The sequence below is a fragment of the Oncorhynchus kisutch genome, linkage group LG3, assembly GCF_002021735.2.
Source record: "Oncorhynchus kisutch isolate 150728-3 linkage group LG3, Okis_V2, whole genome shotgun sequence".
Classification (NCBI taxonomy): Eukaryota; Metazoa; Chordata; class Actinopteri; order Salmoniformes; family Salmonidae; genus Oncorhynchus; species Oncorhynchus kisutch.
In genome coordinates this window covers 10,900,103-10,920,833 of record NC_034176.2, presented here as the reverse complement: position 1 = coordinate 10,920,833, position 20,731 = coordinate 10,900,103, and the positions used below count along the sequence as shown (strand labels likewise).

Genomic DNA, 20,731 nt, shown 5'->3' with positions numbered 1-20,731 from the left:
CCCTCTCTTTCTCTCTCTCCCACTCCCCCCCTATCTTTCTCTCTCTCCCCTCTCTTTCTCTCTCTCTCCCACTCCCCCTCCATCTTTCTCTCTCTCTACCACTCCTCTCCTCTTTCTCTCTCTCCCACTCCTCGCCTCTCTCTCTCCCACTCCTCCTCTCTCTTTCTCTCTCCCACTCCTCCTCTCTCTTTCTCTCTCTCTCCCACTCCTCTATCTTTCTCTCTCTCTCCCACTCTTCCTCTATCTTTCTATCTCTCCCACTTCTCCTCTATCTTTCTCTCTCTCTCCCACTGCTCCCCTCTCTTTCTCTCTCTCTCCCACTGCTCCCCTCTCTTTCTCTCTCTCTCCCACTCCTCCCCTCTCTTCCTCTCTCCCCCATCCTCCTCTCTCTTTCTCTCTCTCTCTTTCTCTCTCTCTCTCTCTCTCTCTCTCTCTCTCTCTCTCTCTCTTTCTCTCTCTCTCCCACTCCTCCTCTATCTTTCTCTCTCTCCCACTCCTCCTCTATCTTTCTCTATCTCTCCCACTGCTCCCCTCTCTTTCTCTCTCCCCCACTCCTCCCCTCTCTTTCTCTCTCTCCCACTCCTCCCCTCTCTTTCTATCTCTCCCACTCCTGCTCTCTCTTTCTCTATCTCTCCCACTCCTCCCGTCTTTTTCTCTATCTCTCCCACTTCTCCTCTCTCTTTCTCTCTCTCCCACTGCTCCCCTCTCTTTCTCGATCTCTCCCACTCCTCGCTTCTCGTTCTCTATCTCTCCCACTGCTCCCCTCTCTTTCTCTATCTCTCCCACTCCTCCTCTCTCTTTCTCTATCTCTCTCACTCCTCCCGTCTCTTTCTCTCTATCTCACTCCTACTCCTACCAACCTCCACTCTCTCCCTCTACCCTCTATCCCCCCTCCATATAGATATCCGTGGGATCCAGGACTTCCTGGACAAGACGTCTCAGCAGGGCATGGACGTGTCGCTGCAGAAGGTGGAGTCCAACATCAACATGATGATCACCAGCATGTTCAGAACCATGAGGGTGGAGGAGCTCCACCGCTACCGGGACACGCTGCGCCGGGCCGTGCTCTTCATGAGTCCCGTCACCGCCAAGGCCTTTATCACTGAGGTACACACACACACACACACACACACACACACACACACAGACAGACAGACAGACAGACAGACACACATAGACACACACACACAAACAAACACACATATGTTTACATGTCCACACACCCATGCACATGCAGGCCGGCATATCCACCCACACACACACACACACACACACACACACACACACACACACACACACACACACACACACACACACACACACACACACACACACACACACACACACACACACAGACACAGAGACACACACACACACACACATATGTTTACATACACACACACCTGTCCACACACCCATGCACATGCAGGCCGGCATATCCACCCCCCCCCCCCCCCCCCCCCCCCCCCCCCCCCACACACACACACACACATACGAATACCACTTACTTTCCAACATTATCACTAATATACCTAATGGAGTCAGTCATTGAAACACTCAGACTAATACATCTTAAAAGGTTATTATCTTAAAATGAGGTCATATTGTTCTATTATCAGGCTTGTGACAGGCATCTAGTGCCTTTTTCTGAAGAACAAAGACATCCCTCATGACAGACACCTCAAATGGCATCCCCTCTTATAGTGCACTAGCCTAGGGCCTTTTAATCTCGGCCTTTCGAGTGCCGTTTGGGACACACTCCTCTCTCTTTATCAATGAGAAAGTAGTAATGGGCTTTTCTCTATATTTTATTCATACTGTGTGAAACATGAGACAAGTGCAAGTGTAGTACAATGTATAAGGAATATAATTACTTTACATTTTTAATGATATGGAATTCAAACAAGAAGGGTTAGCTTCTTCGTTAATCCCATGTAGGATTTTGCTCTTCTCGTAATTACAACATGACCTCATGAATCCAACTGGAGGATGGAGAGTAGTGCAAAGGAGAGGAGAGGAGAGGAGAGGAAAGGAGAGGAGAGGAGTGGAGAGGAATGGAGAGGAGAGGAGTGGAGAGGAATGGAGAGGAGAGGAAAGGAGAGGAGTGGAGTGGAGTGGAGTGGAGTGGAGAGGAGAGGAGAGGAGAGGAGAGGAGAGGAGAGGAGAGGAGAGGAGAGGAGAGGAGAGGAGAGGAGAGGAGAGGAGAGGAGAGGAGAGGAGAGGAGAGGAGTGCAGAGGAAAGGAAAGGAATGGAGAGGAGAGGAAAGGAGAGGAGAGGAGTGGAGAGGAAAGGAGAGGAGTGCAGAGGAAAGAGGAGGAGTGGAGAGGAGAGGAGTGGAGAGGAATGGAATGGAGAGGAGAGGAGAGGAGAGGAGAGGAGGAGAGGAGAGGAAAGGAGAGGAGTGGAGAGGAATGGAGAGGAGAGGAGAGGAATGGAGAGGAGAGGAGAGGAGTGGAGAGGAAAGGAGAGGAGTGGAGAGGAGAGGAGTGGAGAAGAAAGGAGAGGAGAGGAGTGGTGGAGTGGAGTGGATAAGAGAGGAGGGTCGTGGAGAGGAAAGGAGTGGAGAGGAGAAGAGATGTGATGAGTGTGGTGGAGAGGAGTAGAAAATAGTGGAGAGGAGTGGAGAGGAAAGGAGAGGAGTGGAGTGGAGAGAAGAATAGTGAAAAGGAAAGGAGAGTAGTGGAGAGAAGAGGAGTGGGGAAGAAAGGAGAGGAGTAGAGTGGAGATGAGATTAAATTAGAGGAGAGGAGAGAAATGGATAAGCAATTGGTGGAGAAGAGTGGCGGGGAGAAGAGAGAGTAGAGAGGAGTGTAGAGAAGTGCAGAGGAGTGGAGAGGAGAGAAGATGAAAGGAGTGTAGATGAGAGTGGAGAGGAGTGGTCAGGAGAGTAGAGTAGAGAGGAGGAGAGAGGAAAGGAGATGAGTGGAGAATAGAGTGGAGAGGAAAGCAATTGAGAGGAGAGGAGATGAGATGAGTGGAGAGAAGAGGAAAGGAGTGGAGAGGAGTGGAGAGGAGAGAAGAGGAAAGGAGTGGAGAGAAGTGGAGAGAATAGGAAAGGAGTGGAGAGGAGTGGAGAGAAGAGGAAAGCAAAGGAGTGGATATGAGTGGAGAGGAGAGAAGAGGAAAGGAGTGGAGAGAAGAGGAAAGCACAGGAGTGGAGATGAGTGGAGAGGAGAGAAGAGGAAAGGAGTGGAGAGAAGAGGAAAGCAAAGGAGTGGAGATGAGTGGAGAGGAGAGAAGAGGAAAGGAGTGGATAGGAGAGGAGTGGAGAGGAGAGTAGTGGAGAGGAGAAGAGGGGAGGCTGGTGGAGAGGAGATGAGAGTAGTGGAGAGTAGTCAAGTGGAGAGGAGTGGAGAGTAGTGGAGAGGAAAGGAGAGTCGTGGAGTGGAGAGGAGAGTAGAGAAAAGGAAAGGAGAGTAGTGGAGAGGATAGGAGAGGGGAGTGGTGGAGAGGAAATGAGAGGAGTGGAGAGGAGAGGAGTGGAGTGGAGAGAAGAGGAGTGGGGAGGAAAGGAGAGGAGTAGAGGAGATGAGAGGAGAGGGGTGGAGAGGAGATGAGATGAAATTAGAGGAGAGGAGAGGAGTGGATAAGAAATTAGAGGAGAGTTGTGGCGGCGAGAAGAGAGAGGAGAAGAGAGGAGAGGAGTATAGAGAAGTGCAGAGGAGTAGAGAGAAGAGGAAATGAGTGGAGATAAGAGTGGCAAGGAAAGCAATTGAGAGGAGAGGAGAGTAGAGAGGAAAGGAGAGGAGTGGAGAATAGAGTGGAGAGGAAAGCAATTGAGAGGAGGATAGGGGAGAATAGGAAAGGAGTGGAGAGGAGAGAAAAGGAAAGCAAAGAGAGTAGTGGAGATGAGAGTAGTGAAGAGGAGTAGAGAATAGTGGAGAGGAGAGTATTGGAGAGGAGAAGAGAGGAGAGTGGAGAGGAGAATAGTGGAGAGTAGTGGAAAGGAGAGTAGTGGTGGAGTGGATAAGAGAGGAGGCTGGTGGAGAGGAGAGGAGAGTAGTGGATAGGAGAGGAGTGGAGAGTAGTCGAGAGGAGTGGAGAGGAGAGGAGTGGAGAAGAGAAGAGAGGAGAGTAGTGGAGAGAAGAAGAAGAAATGAGAGTAGTGGAGATGAGTACAGAATAGTGGAGATGAGTAGAGAATAGTGGAGAGGAGAGGAGAATAGTGGAGAGTAGTGGAAAGGAAAGGAGAGTAGTGGTGGAGTGGATAAGAGAATAGGGTAGTGGAGAGGAGAGGAGAGGAGAGGAGTGGAGAGGAGTGGAGAGGAGCGGAAAGGAGAAGAAAGGAGAGTAGTGGAGAGGAGCGGAGAATAGTGGAGAGTAGTGGAGAGGAAAGGAGAGTAGTGGAGAGGAAAGGAGAGTAGTGAAAAAGTAAGGAGAGTAGTGGAGAGGAGAGGAGAGGGGAGTGGTGGAGAGGAAAAGAGAGGAGAGGAGTGGAGTAGAGTGGAGAGAAGAGGAGTGGGGAGGAAAGGAGAGGAGTAGAGTGGAGATGAGAGGGATTGAGAGGAGATGAGATTAAATTAGAGGAGAGGAGTGGATAAGAAATTAGAGAGGAGTTGCGGGAGAAGAGACAGGAGAAGTGAGGAGAGGAGTGGAGAGAAGTGCACAGGGGGGGGAGAGGAGAAGAGAGAAGAGGAAAGGAGTGGAGATGAGAGTGGAGAGGAGTGGTCAGGAGAGGAGAGTAGAGTAGAAGAGTAGAGAGGAAAGGAGAGGAGTGGAGAATAGAGTGGAGAGGAAAGCAATTGAGAGGAGAGGAGTTGAGAGGATAGGGGAGAATAGGAAAGGAGTGGAGAGGAGAGAATAGAAGAGGACGGGAATGGGGAGGAGATGAGTGGAGAGAATAGGAAAGGAGTGGAGAGAATAGGAAAGCAAAGGAGTGGAGAGGACTGGAGATGAGATTGTAGAGGAGAGGAGTGGAGAGTAGTGGAGAGGAGAGTAGTGGACAGGAGAAGAGAAGAGCTGAGAATAGTGGAGAGGAGAGGAGAATAGTGGAGAGGAAAGGAGAGGAGCTGAGTGGAGTGGAGAGAAGATGAGTGGGGAGGAAAGGAGAGGAGTAGAATGATGAGAGGAGATGAGATGAAATTAGAGGAGAGGAGTGGTGGGGAGAAGAGAACGGAGAAGAGAGAGGAGAGGAGTGTCGAGAAGTGCAGAGGAGAGAAGAGGAAAGGAGTGGAGAGGAGCGGTCAGGAGAGGAGAGTAGAGTAGATAAGAGAGGAGGAGAGAGGAAAGGAGCGGAGTGGAGAATAGAGTGGAGAGGATATCAATTGAGAGGAGAGGAGTTGAGAGGATAGGGAAGAATAGGAAAGGAGTGGAGAGGAGAGAATAGAAGAGGACATGAGTGGAGTGAAGAGGAAAGGAGTGGAGAGAAGAGTGGAGAGGAGTGGAGAGGAGAGAAGAGGAAAGCAAAGGAGTGGAGAGGAGTTGAGAGGAGAGAAGATTAAAGGAGGAGAGTGGAGAGGAGACTGGAGAGGAGAGGAGTAGAGAGGAGAGTGGAGAGGAGTGGAGAATAGAGTGGAGAGGAATGCAATTGAGAGGAGAGGAGAGGAGAGGAGAGGAGAGGAGAGGAGAGGAGAGGAGAGGAGAGGAGAGGAGAGGAGAGGAGAGGAGAGGAGAGGAGAGGAGAGGAGAGGAGAGGAAATTCGTCTTTGGGGAAAAGAGGTACGGAGTGGTGAGGTTTGGAGTGGAGTGGAGTGGAGAGGAGAGGAGATGAAAGAAGAGGAGTAGAGGGGAGTGGGGAGAAGTGGAGAGAAGAGGAAAGCAAAGGAGTGGAGAGGAGTGGAGAGGAGAGTAGTAGAGAGGAGAGTAGTGGAGAGGAGTAGAGAATAGTGGAGAGTAGTGGAGAGGAGTAGAGATTAGTGGAGAGGAAAGGAGAGTAGTGGAGTGGAGAGGAGGGTAGTGGAGAGGAAATGAGAGGAGTGGAGAGGAGAGTAAGGAGCGGAGTGGAGTGGAGAGAAGAGGAGTGGGGAGGAAAGGAGAGGAGTAGAGTGGAGATGAGAGGAGAGGCGGGGAGAAGAGAGGAGAGGAGTGGAGAGGATTAGAAGAGGAAATGAGTGGAGATGAGAGTGGAGAGGAGTGGTCAGGAGAGAAGAGGAGTAGAGAGGAGGAGAGAGGACTGGAGAATAGAGTGGAGAGGAAAGCAATTGAGAGGAGAGGAGTTGAGAGGATAGGGGAGAATAGGAAAGGAGTGGAGAGGAGAGAATAGAAGAGGACATGAGTGGAGAGAAGAGGAAAGGAGAGGAGACAAGTGTAGAGTGGAGATGAGTGGAGAGGAGAAAAGAGAAGAGGAAAGGAGAGGAGAGGAGTGGAAAGAAGAGGAAAACAAAGGAGTGGAGAGGAGAGTGGAGAGGAGAGGAGTGGAGAGGAAAGCAAAGGAGTGGAGAGGAGAGGAGTGGAGAGGAATGCAATTGAGAGGAGATGAGTTGAGAGGAGAGTAGAGGAAATGACTGTATTGAGGAAAAGAGGGAAGGAGTGGTGAGGTGTGGAGTGGAGTGGAGAGGAGTGGAGATGAAAGAATAGGAGTGGAGGGGAGAGGTGTGGAAAGGGGAGGATGGGATATCAGTGGACGGCACAGGTCCCATAGGTAGTGGTAATAGGGGGTCAGGACATGGCCTGGGGTCTGCTTCGTAACCACCTCAGGGAGCACTTGACATTTCCATGGGTGGAGACGCAGAAAGGTTGCCCTCAAGAGATGCCTGCTGTTCAATCCTCATCGATTTGCACGTGGGATCAAATTAGGTTTTCTGAGAACTCAGAAGGTAGAATTTATAATCCAAAATGTTTTGGTTGACACATCCTCTAAAGGGATGTCCTGTTTCACAGTGAGATAGCATAAGATGGATACCGATTTGTAGATAAAATGGATGACAAGATCTATCTGGCTTTATCAAGTTTATTTGTTGAAGTAATTTGTTTCAAGAGGGCCTAACAAAATGCATTAGGCTCTTCTGCTAGATGAAAACAGATTGTAGCCAGGGCTCACTACCCCTCTTTTCCTGTGGGTGTGTGCTTGCGTGCGTTGACGGTATATGTGTGTAGTTTGTAGTGTAGTGTGTGTGTGTGTGCCTACCTGTGCGTAGTGTGTGTGTGTTTCTCTAACACAGCAGGAAGGACTGTTAAACATCTGTTTGCTCCACACGCTAGCATAGGCACATTTCTCACCCTAAACAGTCTGTAGACAAACACACACACATAAAACCAACTTATGTGATTGTATGTGTTACTTAATCCTTTGGTTAGCTCTGTCTGATTGGTTTTATTGCCAACACATGGGCCTGTATCAAATAACGACTAGACTATTTGCCCTCCTCCTGCATTGTGAATAAGATCGCGACAGAAGAATCGACTTACACTAAAAACATATTCATGATTTGGGTATTATACATTTGTATTCCTAATGAATGGATGACTAGATTATTGGCCTGATGTTATCGGAATTGAGGAATTACTTAGATGCCTATATGAGAAACCACTTAAAATGAAGTCATTTTGAATTATTTATGTTCATGATTAGTGTAGAATGAAAGTCATCAGTGAGCGTCTCCAAGGGGAGGGCACCATGTTGTATTAATGTGAAGTGGTTGAGACAATGCAGAAGATGCTCTTTAGAAAAGGCTTCTGGAACGATTGCAATAAGTCTACAGAGTTTGAAATCCATATCCTCTCAAGTACTTCTTTGATATCTAGAGAGTATGAATTTTGCCATTTGATGTCCTTACTTTGAAATATTAAAATGATCTCAGCTTGAGAGTTTCTCATATCTAAAATGAAATCCTATGATGACATGCCCTCTTCCTAATAACCCCCCAATATTTTTTTGTTAAAGATTTCCTCAAAAGAGCAGGCCTGAAAACATGCATTGATGTAGAAATATGATGGACGTAGTGGAAATGTGGTTAACCAAGAGATGCAGAATTAGCTAATATGGACAATAGTTTTTAGAGGACTAGTTACTAGTTTCACTGGTTTGTTGACATGGGGTATGTGTGGGACGGCCACCTGTCCCCTACTGTATATAGGGCACTACTTCTAACCAGGGCCTACTGTAGTTAGGGGTAGTGCCCTATGTAGGACATTTAAATCCCAATCTGGACCTTGAAGCCAGTACCACTGCTGATTATCATTGTTCTCCTCTAATAAAGGACGGATTTAGACCTGAAACACCAGGTGGGTGCAATTCATTATCAGGTAGAACAGAAAACCAGCAGTACTCAGGAACCGGAGCACTGATTTCAATACTCCTGGTATAGGGAACAGAACAGCCATGTTCTACAACAGAGTGAGAGGGAGACAGAAACTCTCTAAGGGAAGATAGGAGACTGTTTTGAATGAAGCCAACGTGGAAATGATTTATGACATGCTCACAATGCCTTGAGGAAAACAGTCAGTGACCAATCCATCAATGACCCTATGAATTGTCCCTGGAATTTATCCCCGAATTATCCCCTGAATTATCCCTGAATTATCCCCTGAATTATCCCCTGAATTATCCCTGAATTATCCCCTGAATTATCCCCTAAATTATCCCCTGAATCATCCCCTGAATTATCCCCTGAATCATCCCCTGAATTATCCCCTGAATTATCCCCTGAATTATCCCCTGAATTATCGCTACATTTTATACGTCGCACAAGCCCATTTCTAAATGATAATGATCCTATAATAAGCCATTGGCAAATTGAAAGTGTGGCACAGATTGGATGTGTTTCATTACTAAATAACTACAGAGTATTTTGGAGCTGACAGATCCGCCAGTGTTTCTTGTATTAACTTGATTGATGTTATCATCAGAAGTTGGAACACCCAAGGGAGCGTTTCAAAAAACACAAATAAACAGAGACAGGCGTTAATGGTTTTGACGTTTTTTTTGTTATCACAAGATGATTCTCGAGTGCAAATGGAAGAAAGGCTCTCTACTTTTATCGCCATGCTGGATCGTTATCTATGGAGCTCCCAGATAGGGATTGTAGCCCTTCAAGATGAATGCCAGCCATCTAAAAATACTCTAACATTCCTTTTCTCATTCCAAAATCACATTTCAGAACACAACACTGGCTGGCAAGCTTGTAATCACTTAGCTTCCATCGCAGGTCAGAGAAACAAGCGTTGTTTGTTTTTGGTGTTGGGCCTCTCGGTGCCAGCACTCCTTTGGTGAATGAGATAATAAGAGTCCAAAATCTTATGAAGAAGCTGTCTGAAGCTATTTCAAACCATCAAGTTGTAAGACTAACAGATGGTGTCTGACAGAAATCCCAAACTGGTCCTGGGAAACTCCCAGTGTTCTATGCTGGGGGAGTGGAGACTGTTGGCAACTGGGCGAGTGTGAGGTGATGTGTGTGTGTGTGTGTGCAGACAGGCGTGTGTATGTACATACAGTATGTGCTTTGGATGTGAAGTGTGATGTTGACAGACGGGGACCTGACACTAATGCCACTACTAGTCTGGTGGAGTCACTGAGAGGTCATCCAAACAGACAGAGGGACAGACGTTGGGACACGGAAGGAGGTGTCGGGGAGGTAAGGCGAGGGAGGCCGTGTCCTCAGCCGCTGCCTCTCTTTCCGTCACTACCAGTGAAGTGTGTGTCCGACAGTGTCAGGGACAGATGTCCGTCACGCTGATGGTGACAGCCTGACAGCTGGACAGGGAGTGTTAGAAAACAGTCTCTCTCTGGAGATAATTGCTCATACAGCTGACAACACCAACACCAACACAACAGACGAGGCAACAGAGGGGTAGTGTTTCCGCTGGCTCTGCTGTATTACAGTGATAAGAAGTCCTGTAGCTCTGTCTGGTTAAGTTAAGTCAGTACTGTTGTTGTTGTTGTTGTTGTGTACCATCAGTATGAGATCGACTCCAGTCCAAGGGGCAGAGAATCAGTCTCCCCGGGCTGTCAGGGCAGACTAGCTGCTGTTTCCCAGTACACACACCCCTACCTCTCTACAATGATTTGGATGAGGAACAGCTAGCTCTGTGTGGGCCGTGTGACTGGTCACTTTATCTCAAGGTAACAGTTAGACGGATGGCCCCTGTCAGACATCCTCTCTACTGTGTTCCCCTATCTCCATCTCTCTTCCTCTTTTCACTTGCTCCCCCCCCCCCCCCCCCCCCCCCCCCCCCCATCGGTCAGACAGGCAGTCGGACCATGTTCCCACCACTCAAGGTCGCGGTCTGAGCAGCAGACACACACAGCAGGGGTCAGGGGTCACGCCTCTCTACCACTTGGTGGGTCACACGGAGAGCTCTGGTTAGAGTGGGGAGACAGTGTTTGGCAAGTGACCACGACATCTTAGTGATGTACATGACACATGCACCACAAACAGAAAGTGAGAGAGAGAGCGTGAGTGAGAGAGGCAGGGAAGGAACTAAGGCAGGGAAGGAATCAAGGCAGGGAAGGAACCAAGTCAGGGAAGGAACTAAGTCAGGGAAGGAACTAAGGCAGGGATGGAATCAAGGCAGGGAAGGAACCAGGGCATGGAAGGAATTAAGGAACTAAGGCAGGGCAGCAAATTAGGCAGGGAATGAAATTAGTCAGGGAAGGAATCGAGGCAGGGAAGGAATCGAGGCAGGGAAGGAATCGAGGCAGGGAAGGAATCGAGGCAGGGAAGGAATCGAGGCAGGGAAGGAATCGAGGCAGGGAAGGAATTCCAAAGCGGAGCCGTTTGAAATGCATTATTGAAATGGAAAGTGCTGAGGCTGAGAACATGATTCATCGTGTGTTGTGTCACTCTCTCTACCATGGTGACAGAGTGCAGGAAGAGTAACCTGTGATAGAGGTGCTGTTATTACGGCGGAGGAGGTGGAAGAACAGGGGGATGAGACGCTGGAGCGCTTTTGTCCTTACCCTCATGAAGGAGAGTAGGGGGGGTGGAGAGGGGGGTGGGGGGGGGGGGGGGGGTCTGGAGGGTTGTGTGTGGGTCCTTGAAGAGGAGGTACAGAGCACATGCAGTAACATAGTGGAAATGGGTTATACTTTATTTTACCGTCCCTTTAGTCCGCTGGTATTCCTCTTGTATTTAGAGTGATATGACTCAGTAAGAAATGAGTACTTTCTAGTAATGATTTGAAATTATTTGACAAAATTTGTAATTTCTTGATAACAATATTGTTACTATCTGGTTAACTACAATGAATCCCAAAATAACTAAGAGTACATTTTCTGGAAATAATTATCTGATTACCCTGTTACCACGTAAATACCATGTACGCAAAATAACATAATTACCTGGAAATTGTTTTCTTAGAAGTCTGTGTTACAGTTGTGTGCGTGCTGACGTTTAACGGGTCACAACTGCTACTGGTGAACGTGCCTTTAGTTTCCAACCTGCCTTGGCGTGTCCTCTTAACAGACAGCACTCATTGGTTGACTCGAATAGTATCCTATTCCCTATGGAGTGCACAACAGACCCTATAAACCCTGGTCAAATGTCGTGCACTACATAAGGTAAGGGTGCTATTTGGGACATGGACATGCACCGCACCAGGGCGTAGGATGTTTAATGGTTATGCTTTGAACTTGAACTTTATCACTAAAATAGACGGCCATGACATTAAAGTCTTATCTTACACACACACACACACACGCAAACACACACACACGCACACGCACACGCACACACACACACACATATAGTACAAGATCACAGATAGTTTTGGGCTGCATTTTCACTAATTGCTCTGAAAAAGATCTAATGTGCAAAGATCTGATGTGACTGGTCAAAAGACCAATTAGTGGAAAAATATCAGAATTTGTTTGTCTGTGTAAACGCAGAGATAGTGTATTGGTTTTCAGTAGGTTTTGTATCGACACGTGTGTGTGTCTATTTTCGAGCGTACAGTATGTGTGTGTGAGAGTTTGTGTGTGTGTGTGTGTGTGTGTGTGTGTGTGTGTGTGTGTGTGTGTGTGTGTGTTTGTATGCGTCTGGGTACATGTACGTGTGTGTTAAGCAGGAGGTACAGTATATCGCCCCTCGTCTCTGAAGAGGAGTGCGTCAAATCTGTGTCACGGTACCGGAGCTCTCATTCAGTGATTATTTACAGCCTGCCTATCCCCCCCAGCCCTGCCCCTTTTCTCTGTCACTATCTCCACATTACACGGTCAATTTGATATCACTGGCCATTCTCCTATCTTAGGACAGTTCTTCTCGCTTTGTTTCTAATGTCATCTGGAGAAGCATGACCATTCTCTACACGATCCTCCGTGGACAGTATCACGCCGGCATTCAAGGCAGAGAATGTAGACTTCCGTTTTTAGATTGGAGTGGAATGAAGGATGAAGAATCAAATTACATTCCACAGTTTAAAAAAAAATGTTTTGTGCTGTGTCTTTTCTAATTCATGCACTTGGTTTTAATAGAAGTCCAGCTAGTAAGATGTATTAGATGGAAAATTGAAATTGACTGTCTGCAGAAAGAGAGAGAGAGAGAGAGAGAGACAGAGAGAGAGAGAGAGAGAGAGAGAGAGAGAGAGAGAGAGAGAGAGAGAGACAAAGAGAGAGAGAGAGAGAGAGACAGAGAGAGAGACACAGAGAGAGACACAGAGAGAGAGAGAGAGAAAGAGAGACAGACAGAGAGAGAGAGACAGAGAGAGAGAGAGAGACACACACAGAGAGAGACACAGAGACCGAGAGAGAGAGAGACAGAGAGAGAGAGACAGAGACAGAGAGAGACAGAGAGAGAGAGAGAGAGAGTTAGAGCCTCATGGATAGTTGTTGAATTAATTATGCCTTCTTTAGGGTTGCTTGAATGCATAGGCTTTCCTCCTCTGTCGTCTGATGATGAAGTGGATGGCATTTCTGTTCCTGGCGACTGTTATTATTTTTAGAAACGTCGCTGTTGAAAAGGTGATGCTAGATTAACACCTTGGTTGCTTTTCGTATTAGAAGAAGTGTTCTAAGGTGTCAGGTTATCAGCGTCATTTGTGTAACTGATTTGTTGAAAGTCTGCAGCCCCTAGTGTCCACTGTATGGTTTACTTCTATAGTTGTTCTATTACTGTATCGTTTCTACTAGTGAAAACACTTATACACTGATATTACTAACTTTCCATTATAAATAGCATATATATATATATGTGTTTTTTGATCTGAGCCCTGAAAGCTCTGCGTCAGATCTTTACTAATTTAACAGGAAGTCCCATTGACTGTGGTTTCCTGCTGAGGCTGCAGTACAGCATCTACAGTTCAAGACAAGCTTTGTTTAGTGTTTTCTTCCCTCCTGTACGACTACCAAGGTAAGAAGGCTGATAGAACTACCATGGTAGGAGGTTGTTAAGACTACCAAGGTAAGAAGGCTGATAAGACTACCATGGCAGTAGACTGATAAGACCACCATGGCAGGAGGCTGATATGACTGCCAAGGTAAGAAGGCTGATAAGACTACTATGGCAGTAGACTGAGAGGACTACCATGGTAGGAGGTTGTTAAGAGTACCATGGAAGTAGACTGAGAAGACTAACATGGTAGGAGGTTGTTAAGACTACCAAGGTAGGAGGTTGTTCAGACTACCAATGTAAGGAGGTTGATAGAACTACCATGGCAGTAGACTGCGAAGACTACCATGGTAGGAGGTTGTTAAGACTACCAAGGTAAGGAGGCTGATAGAACTACCATGGTAGGAGGTTGTTAAGACTACCAAGGAAGTAGACTGAGAAGACTAACATGGTAAGATGTTGTTAAGACTACCAAGGTAGGAGGTTGTTAAGACTACCAAGGTAAGAAGGCTGATAAGACTACCATGTCAGTAGACTGATAAGACTACCATGGTAAGGAGGTTGTTAAGACTACCAAGGCAGGAGGCTTATCAGACTACCAAGGCAGGAGGCTGTTAAGAATACCAAGGCAGGAGGCTGATAAGACTACCAAGGCAGGAGGCTGTTAAGACTACCAAGGCAGGAGGCTGATAAGACTACCAAGGCAAGAGGCTGTTAAGACTACCAAGGCAGGAGGCTGTTAAGATTACCAAGGCAGGAGTCTGATAAGACTACCAAGGCAAGAGGCTGTTAAGACTACCAAGGCAGGAGGCTGATAAGACTACCAAGGCAGGAGGCTGTTAAGACTACCAAGGCAGGAGGCTGATAAGACTACCAAGGCAGGAGACTGTTAAGACTACCAAGGCAGGAGGCTGTTAAGACTACCAAGGCAGGAGGCTGATCAGACTACCAAGGCAGGAGGCTGATCAGACTACCAAGGCAGGAGGCTGTTAAGACTACCAAGGCAGGAGGCTGTTAAGGCTACCAAGGCAGGAGGCTGATAAGACTACCAAGGCAGGAGGCTGTTAAGACTACCAAGGCAGGAGGCTGATAAGACTACCAAGGCAGGAGGCTGTTAAGACTACCAAGGCAGGAGGCTGTTAAGACTATCAAGGCAGGAGGCTGATTAGACTACCAAGACAGGAGGCTGATTAGACTACCAAGGCAGGAGGCTGATCAGACTACCAAGGCAGGAGGCTGATTAGACTACCAAGACAGGAGGCTGATTAGACTACCAAGGCAGGAGGCTGATCAGACTACCAAGGCAGGAGGCTGATTAGACTACCAAGGCAGGAGGCTGATCAGACTACCAAGGCAGGAGGCTGTTAAGACTACCAAGGCAGGAGGCTGTTAAGACTACCAAGGCAGGAGGCTGATTAGACTACCAAGACAGGAGGCTGATTAGACTACCAAGGCAGGAGGCTGATCAGACTACCAAGGCAGGAGGCTGATCAGACTACCGAGGCAGGAGGCTGATAAGACTACCAAGGCAGGAGGCTGTTAAGACTACCAAGGCAGGAGGCTGTTAAGACTACCAAGGCAGGAGGCTGTTAAGACTACCAAGGCAGGAGACTGATTAGACTACCAAGACAGGAGGCTGTTAAGACTACCAAGGCAGGAGACTGATTAGACTACCAAGACAGGAGGCTGATTAGACTACCAAGGCAGGAGGCTGATCAGACTACCAAGGCAGGAGGCTGATAAGACTACCAAGGCAGGAGGCTGTTAAGACTACCAAGGCAGGAGGCTGATAAGACTACCAAGGCAGGAGGCTGTTAAGACTACCAAGGCAGGAGGCTGTTAAGACTACCAAGGCAGGAGGCTGATTAGACTACCAAGACAGGAGGCTGATTAGACTACCAAGGCAGGAGGCTGATCAGACTACCAAGGCAGGAGGCTGATTAGACTACCAAGACAGGAGGCTGATTAGACTACCAAGGCAGGAGGCTGATCAGACTACCAAGGCAGGAGGCTGATCAGACTACCAAGGCAGGAGGCTGATCAGACTACCAAGGCAGGAGGCTGTTAAGACTACCAAGGCAGGAGGCTGTTAAGACTACCAAGGCAGGAGGCTGATTAGACTACCAAGACAGGAGGCTGATTAGACTACCAAGGCAGGAGGCTGATCAGACTACCAAGGCAGGAGGCTGATCAGACTACCGAGGCAGGAGGCTGATAAGACTACCAAGGCAGGAGGCTGTCAAGACTACCAAGGCAGGAGGCTGATAAGACTACCAAGGCAGGAGGCTGTTAAGACTACCAAGGCAGGAGGCTGTTAAGACTACCAAGGCAGGAGACTGATTAGACTACCAAGACAGGAGGCTGTTAAGACTACCAAGGCAGGAGACTGATTAGACTACCAAGACAGGAGGCTGATTAGACTACCAAGGCAGGAGGCTGATCAGACTACCAAGGCAGGAGACTGATCAGACTACCAAGGCAGGAGGCTGTTAAGACTACCAAGGCAGGAGGCTGATTAGACTACCAAGGCAGGAGGCTGATCAGACTACCAAGGCAGGAGGCTGATTAGACTACCAAGGCAGGAGGCTGATCAGACTACCAAGGCAGGAGGCTGATTAGACTACCAAGGCAGGAGGCTGATCAGACTACCAAGGCAGGAGGCTGATTAGACTACCAAGGCAGGAGGCTGATCAGACTACCAAGGCAGGAGCCTGTTAAGACTACCAAGGCAGGAGGCTGATAAGACTACCAAGGCAGGAGGCTGTTAAGACTACCAAGGCAGGAGGCTGTTAAGACTACCAAGGCAGGAGGCTGTTAAGACTACCAAGGCAGGAGGCTGATCAGACTACCAAGGCAGAAGGCTGTTAAGACTACCAAGGCAGGAGTCTGTTAAGACTACCAAGGCAGGAGGCTGTTAAGACTACCAAGGCAGGAGGCTGATTAGACTACCATGGTTGGATAAGTCTTCTAATCCTCTCCCTCCGCACTTCACTATTACACATGCAGACAGACTCAGGCAGAGTTCAACCACGGGGTCAAACTTATACTGTGATACCGTCCGTAGCCATAGTCCAAACTGGAAATCACAACACTATGTCTCCTCCCAAATGGCACCCTATTCCCTTTATAATGCACTACTTTTGACCAGGGCTCATAGTTCACTATATAGGGAATAGGGTGCCATTTGGGTCATATCCTATGCAGTTAAAGTTGGACAGAGAGCACCAGGGGAGAAACAGCTGTTATATACCGGATTACTGCAGTGTGATCCTCGAGGCAGGCGTTAACTCCACACAGAGGGGTGTGTGTGTGTGTGTGTGTGTGTATTACTGTAGTGTAATCCTCGAGGCAGGCGTTAACTCCACACAGAGGGATGTGCTGTGTGTGTGTGTGTATTACTGTAGTGTGATCCTCGAGGCAGGCGTTAACTCCACACAGAGGGATGTGCTGTGTGTGTGTGTGTATTACTGTAGTGTGATCCTCGAGGCAGGCGTTAACTCCACACAGAGGGATGTGTGTGTGTGTGTGTGGATTACTGCAGTGTGATCCTCGAGGCAGGCGTTAACTCCACACAGAGGGGTGTGCTGTGTGTGTGTGTGTATTACTGTAGTGTGATCCTCGAGGCAGGCGTTAACTCCACACAGAGGGATGTGCTGTGTGTGTGTGTGGATTACTGCAGTGTAATCCTCGAGGCAGGCGTTAACTCGACACAGAGGGGTGTGCTGTGTGTGTGTGTGGATTACTGCAGTGTAATCCTCGAGGCAGGCGTTAACTCCACACAGAGGGGTGTGTGTGTGTGTGTATTACTGCAGTGTGATCCTCGAGGCAGGCGTTAACTCCACACAGAGGGATGTGCTGTGTGTGTGTGTGGATTACTGCAGTGTAATCCTCGAGGCAGGCGTTAACTCGACACAGAGGGGTGTGCTGTGTGTGTGTGTGTGTGCGTGCGCGCGCGCATCATTTATTTATTTATTTATTTCACCTTTATTTAACCAGGTAGGCAAGTTGAGAACAAGTTCTCATTTACAATTGCGACCTGGCCAAGATAAAGCAAAGCAGTTCGACACATACAACGACACAGAGTTACACATGGAGTAAAACAAACATACAGTCAATAATACAGTAGAAAAATAAGTCTATATACGATGTGAGCAAATGAGGTGAGATAAGGGAGGTAAAGGCAAAAAAAAGGCCATGGTGGCAAAGTAAATACAATATAGCAAGTAAAACACTGGAATGGTAGATTTGCAGTGGAATAATGTGCAAAGTAGAAATAAAAATAATGGGGTGCAAAGGAGCAAAATAAATAAATAAATAAAATAAATACAGTAGGGAAAGAGGTAGTTGTTTGGGCTAAATTATAGGTGGGCTATGTACAGGTGCAGTAATCTGTGAGCTGCTCTGACAGTTGGTGCTTAAAGCTAGTGAGGGAGATAAGTGTTTCCAGTTTCAGAGATTTTTGTAGTTCGTTCCAGTCATTGGCAGCAGAGAACTGGAAGGATCATGATCACATCATGTGGGTGTACACTATCGATGGAGTAGGACACTGGGCCTTAGTGCTTCACACTGGGTGGGGTATTCACACTGTCTGTCAAACTGTTTGGTACCTGTAGGTAATACGTTAGTTTATGCCTGTAGGTAACACGTTAGTTTATGCCTGTAGGTAATACGTTAGTTTATGCCTGTAGGTAACACGTTAGTTTATGCCTGTAGGTAACACGTTAGTTTATGCCTGTAGGTAACACGTTAGTTTATGCCTGTAGGTAACACGTTAGTTTATGCCTGTAGGTAACACGTTAGTTTATGCCTGTAGGTAACGTGTGGGTAAAGAGAGCAGGGATGGAGTTGAGGGGACCTTACACTATGTTCTGTGGGTTAATGATTGACAGGGGAGCTGTAGCTCATGTTTCCACTCATCATGAGCTTCTGAAACCTACGCCATCGACATCACAGTTCAACACCATTAGTTACCATAGCCAGTTGACAGTGTAAAGCTTGTTTCAATACAGTATTCTAGGCGTCCATAACTGAGTTGATTTTTTGGCAGAATAGAATCATTACCAATAATCATGTGAGCATTATAAAAGGCCTCCCATATACACTGTAGGCTTTTCATTGTCTGTGTGCCAAATGACACCTTATAGACAGAGACAGGCCTGGCATGGTGTGTGGAGGAGGACAGAGGAGACAGGCCTGGCATGGTGTGTGGAGGAGGACAGAGGAGACAGACCTGGCATGGTGTGTGGAGGAGGACAGAGGAGACAGACCTGGCATGGTGTGTGGAGGAGTAGAGAGGAGACAGACCTCCCATATACACTGTAGGATTTTCATTGTCTGCGTGCCAAATGACACCTTATAGACAGAGAAGAAACAGGCCTGGCATGGTGTGTGGAGGAGGACAGAGGAGACAGACCTGGCATGGTGTGTGGAGGAGGACAGAGGAGACAGACCTGGCATGGTGTGTGGAGGAGTAGAGAGGAGACAGACCTGGCATGGTGTGTGGAGGAGTAGAGAGGACACAGGCCTGGCATGGTGTGTGGAGGAGGACAGAGGAGACAGGCCTGGCATGGTGTGTGGAGGAGTAGAGAGGAGACAGACCTGGCATGGTGTGTGGAGGAGTAGAGAGGAGACAGACCTGGCATGGTGTGTGGAGGAGTAGAGAGGAGACAGACCTGGCATGGTGTGTGGAAGAGTAGAGAGGAGACAGACCTACCGTGGTGTGTGGAGGAGTAGAGAGGAGACAGACCTGGCATGGTGTGTGGAAGAGTAGAGAGGAGACAGACCTGGCATGGTGTGTGGAAGAGTAGAGAGGAGACAGACCTGGCATGGTGTGTGGAAGAGTAGAGAGGAGACAGACCTGGCATGGTGTGTGGAGGAGTAGAGAGGAGATGAGACTGAGTGGAAAGTGATGAGGAAAGGAGGCAGATTAATTACTTTAGCCAGGTCAAGGGTCACTTACCCCTAGGGCTCATGCACACACACACACACACACACACACACACACACACACACACACACACACACACACACACACACACACACACACACACACACACACACACACACTGAATCTTCCAAACGACACATATTGAGTTTTATTGAGTATGTAATCAAAGGGTAGCAATTTGTGGTTGTTGTATTTAGCAGTTAATGAACAGCTTTTTTATTCATCAATGTTTTTTTGTTTGTTTATGGGATTCAATAAAGCTCTAATTAGATACCTAATTATTCTTTCTTTTTTATAGAGATGAAAGTTCTTTATAAGATTATTTATTAGTAATGAGTTATTCCAAAACGTACGTAAAAAAAACTGGTTTGGGTGCATAAAGATTCTCTTGGAACAACAAAACATTCTATATTTAGAATAATGAGTCACTTGGAACAACACAACATTCTATATTTAGAATAAAGAGTCACTTGGAACAACAAAACATTCTATATTTAGAATAAAGAGTCACTTGGAACAACACAACATTCTATATTTAGAATAAAGAGTCACTTGGAACAACACAACATTCTATATTTAGAATAAAGAGTCACTTGGAACAACACAACATTCTATATTTAGAATAAAGAGTCACTTGGAACAACAAAACATTCTATATTTAGAATAAAGAGTCACTTGGAACAACACAACATTCTATATTTAGAATAAAGAGTCACTTGGAAAAACACAACATTCTACATTTACAAGTGCTAACACGACAATAGCTAAATTGCATCTAAATTATCTTGATTATTTGCGATCATTAACCTGACCATCGCCCTCTGTTAGATGGACATTTAAGTAATAGGTGTGTGGACACAGCTTAATAACATGTGTAGATGTATGAACACCCCAATCCATACACTCCATTCCATTTCATCCAACACTTGATCAATCACCATCCAAATGTCAAATGAGATGTCATCATGTAAAATAAGCTTAGCAGTGATGTATTGCCCTGGGTGTCACACAAGGAATGGGTCTATATTCACCTTAATCTCCTCTGTGGCTGTGTTCAGGATCTTTGTTCAATGCTTGGGAAGACAAATGACTGGTATGTTGGCCCTGACAGACCTGGACTCTCCCATCACAACACAGGTCTACGGAAGCCACGCACCAGGAATTCACAGTAATGATTTCTCTATCAGAGTAGAAAGAATGGAGAGGAGAGAGGAAGAGGAACCCATCACAGACAGGAAGTGTCATGGGTCAGCTGCAGACCAATCCCAGTACAGTCAGACTCAGCCCGGATGGTTCTGGTTGCATAGGTTAAAGTTTCCCCTAATCCTAACCTTAACCACTAGTGGAGGAAATGCTAATCTGACCCAGTGTCATCATCTAGGGGGAACTTCACCTTACACTGGCTGTTTACAGTACTCTGTGGGGTGGAGAGGGGTGTGGATTACTTTGGCTTTCATCTATCGGAATGGTGGAGGAGGATCAATAGGATGTTTGCTTTGAGCTGGGGCCGGGCAGGGCCAGCCTCAAGGCCCGCATCAGTCCCTGTCAGAGTCAGACAGACCTTAGCATGCCCTTGGAATG

At 47.3% G+C, this 20,731-nt stretch overlaps 1 protein-coding gene across 2 annotated transcripts in view; it reads left to right on the top strand.

Moving 5' to 3' along the window:
- The window catches only part of LOC109871657 (glutamate receptor ionotropic, delta-2), a 623,084-nt gene that overhangs the window by 353,135 nt on the left and 249,218 nt on the right, over window positions 1–20,731 (top strand). For both annotated transcript variants that reach the window (XR_004207889.1, XM_031817225.1), the window contains exon 4: window positions 902–1,107. Coding sequence is in view for 1 of the 2 variants with exons in the window: in XM_031817225.1 (XP_031673085.1) it covers window positions 902–1,107 (206 nt within the window). In the remaining variant the exon portion in view is untranslated. The remainder of the gene's footprint in view (window positions 1–901; window positions 1,108–20,731) is intronic.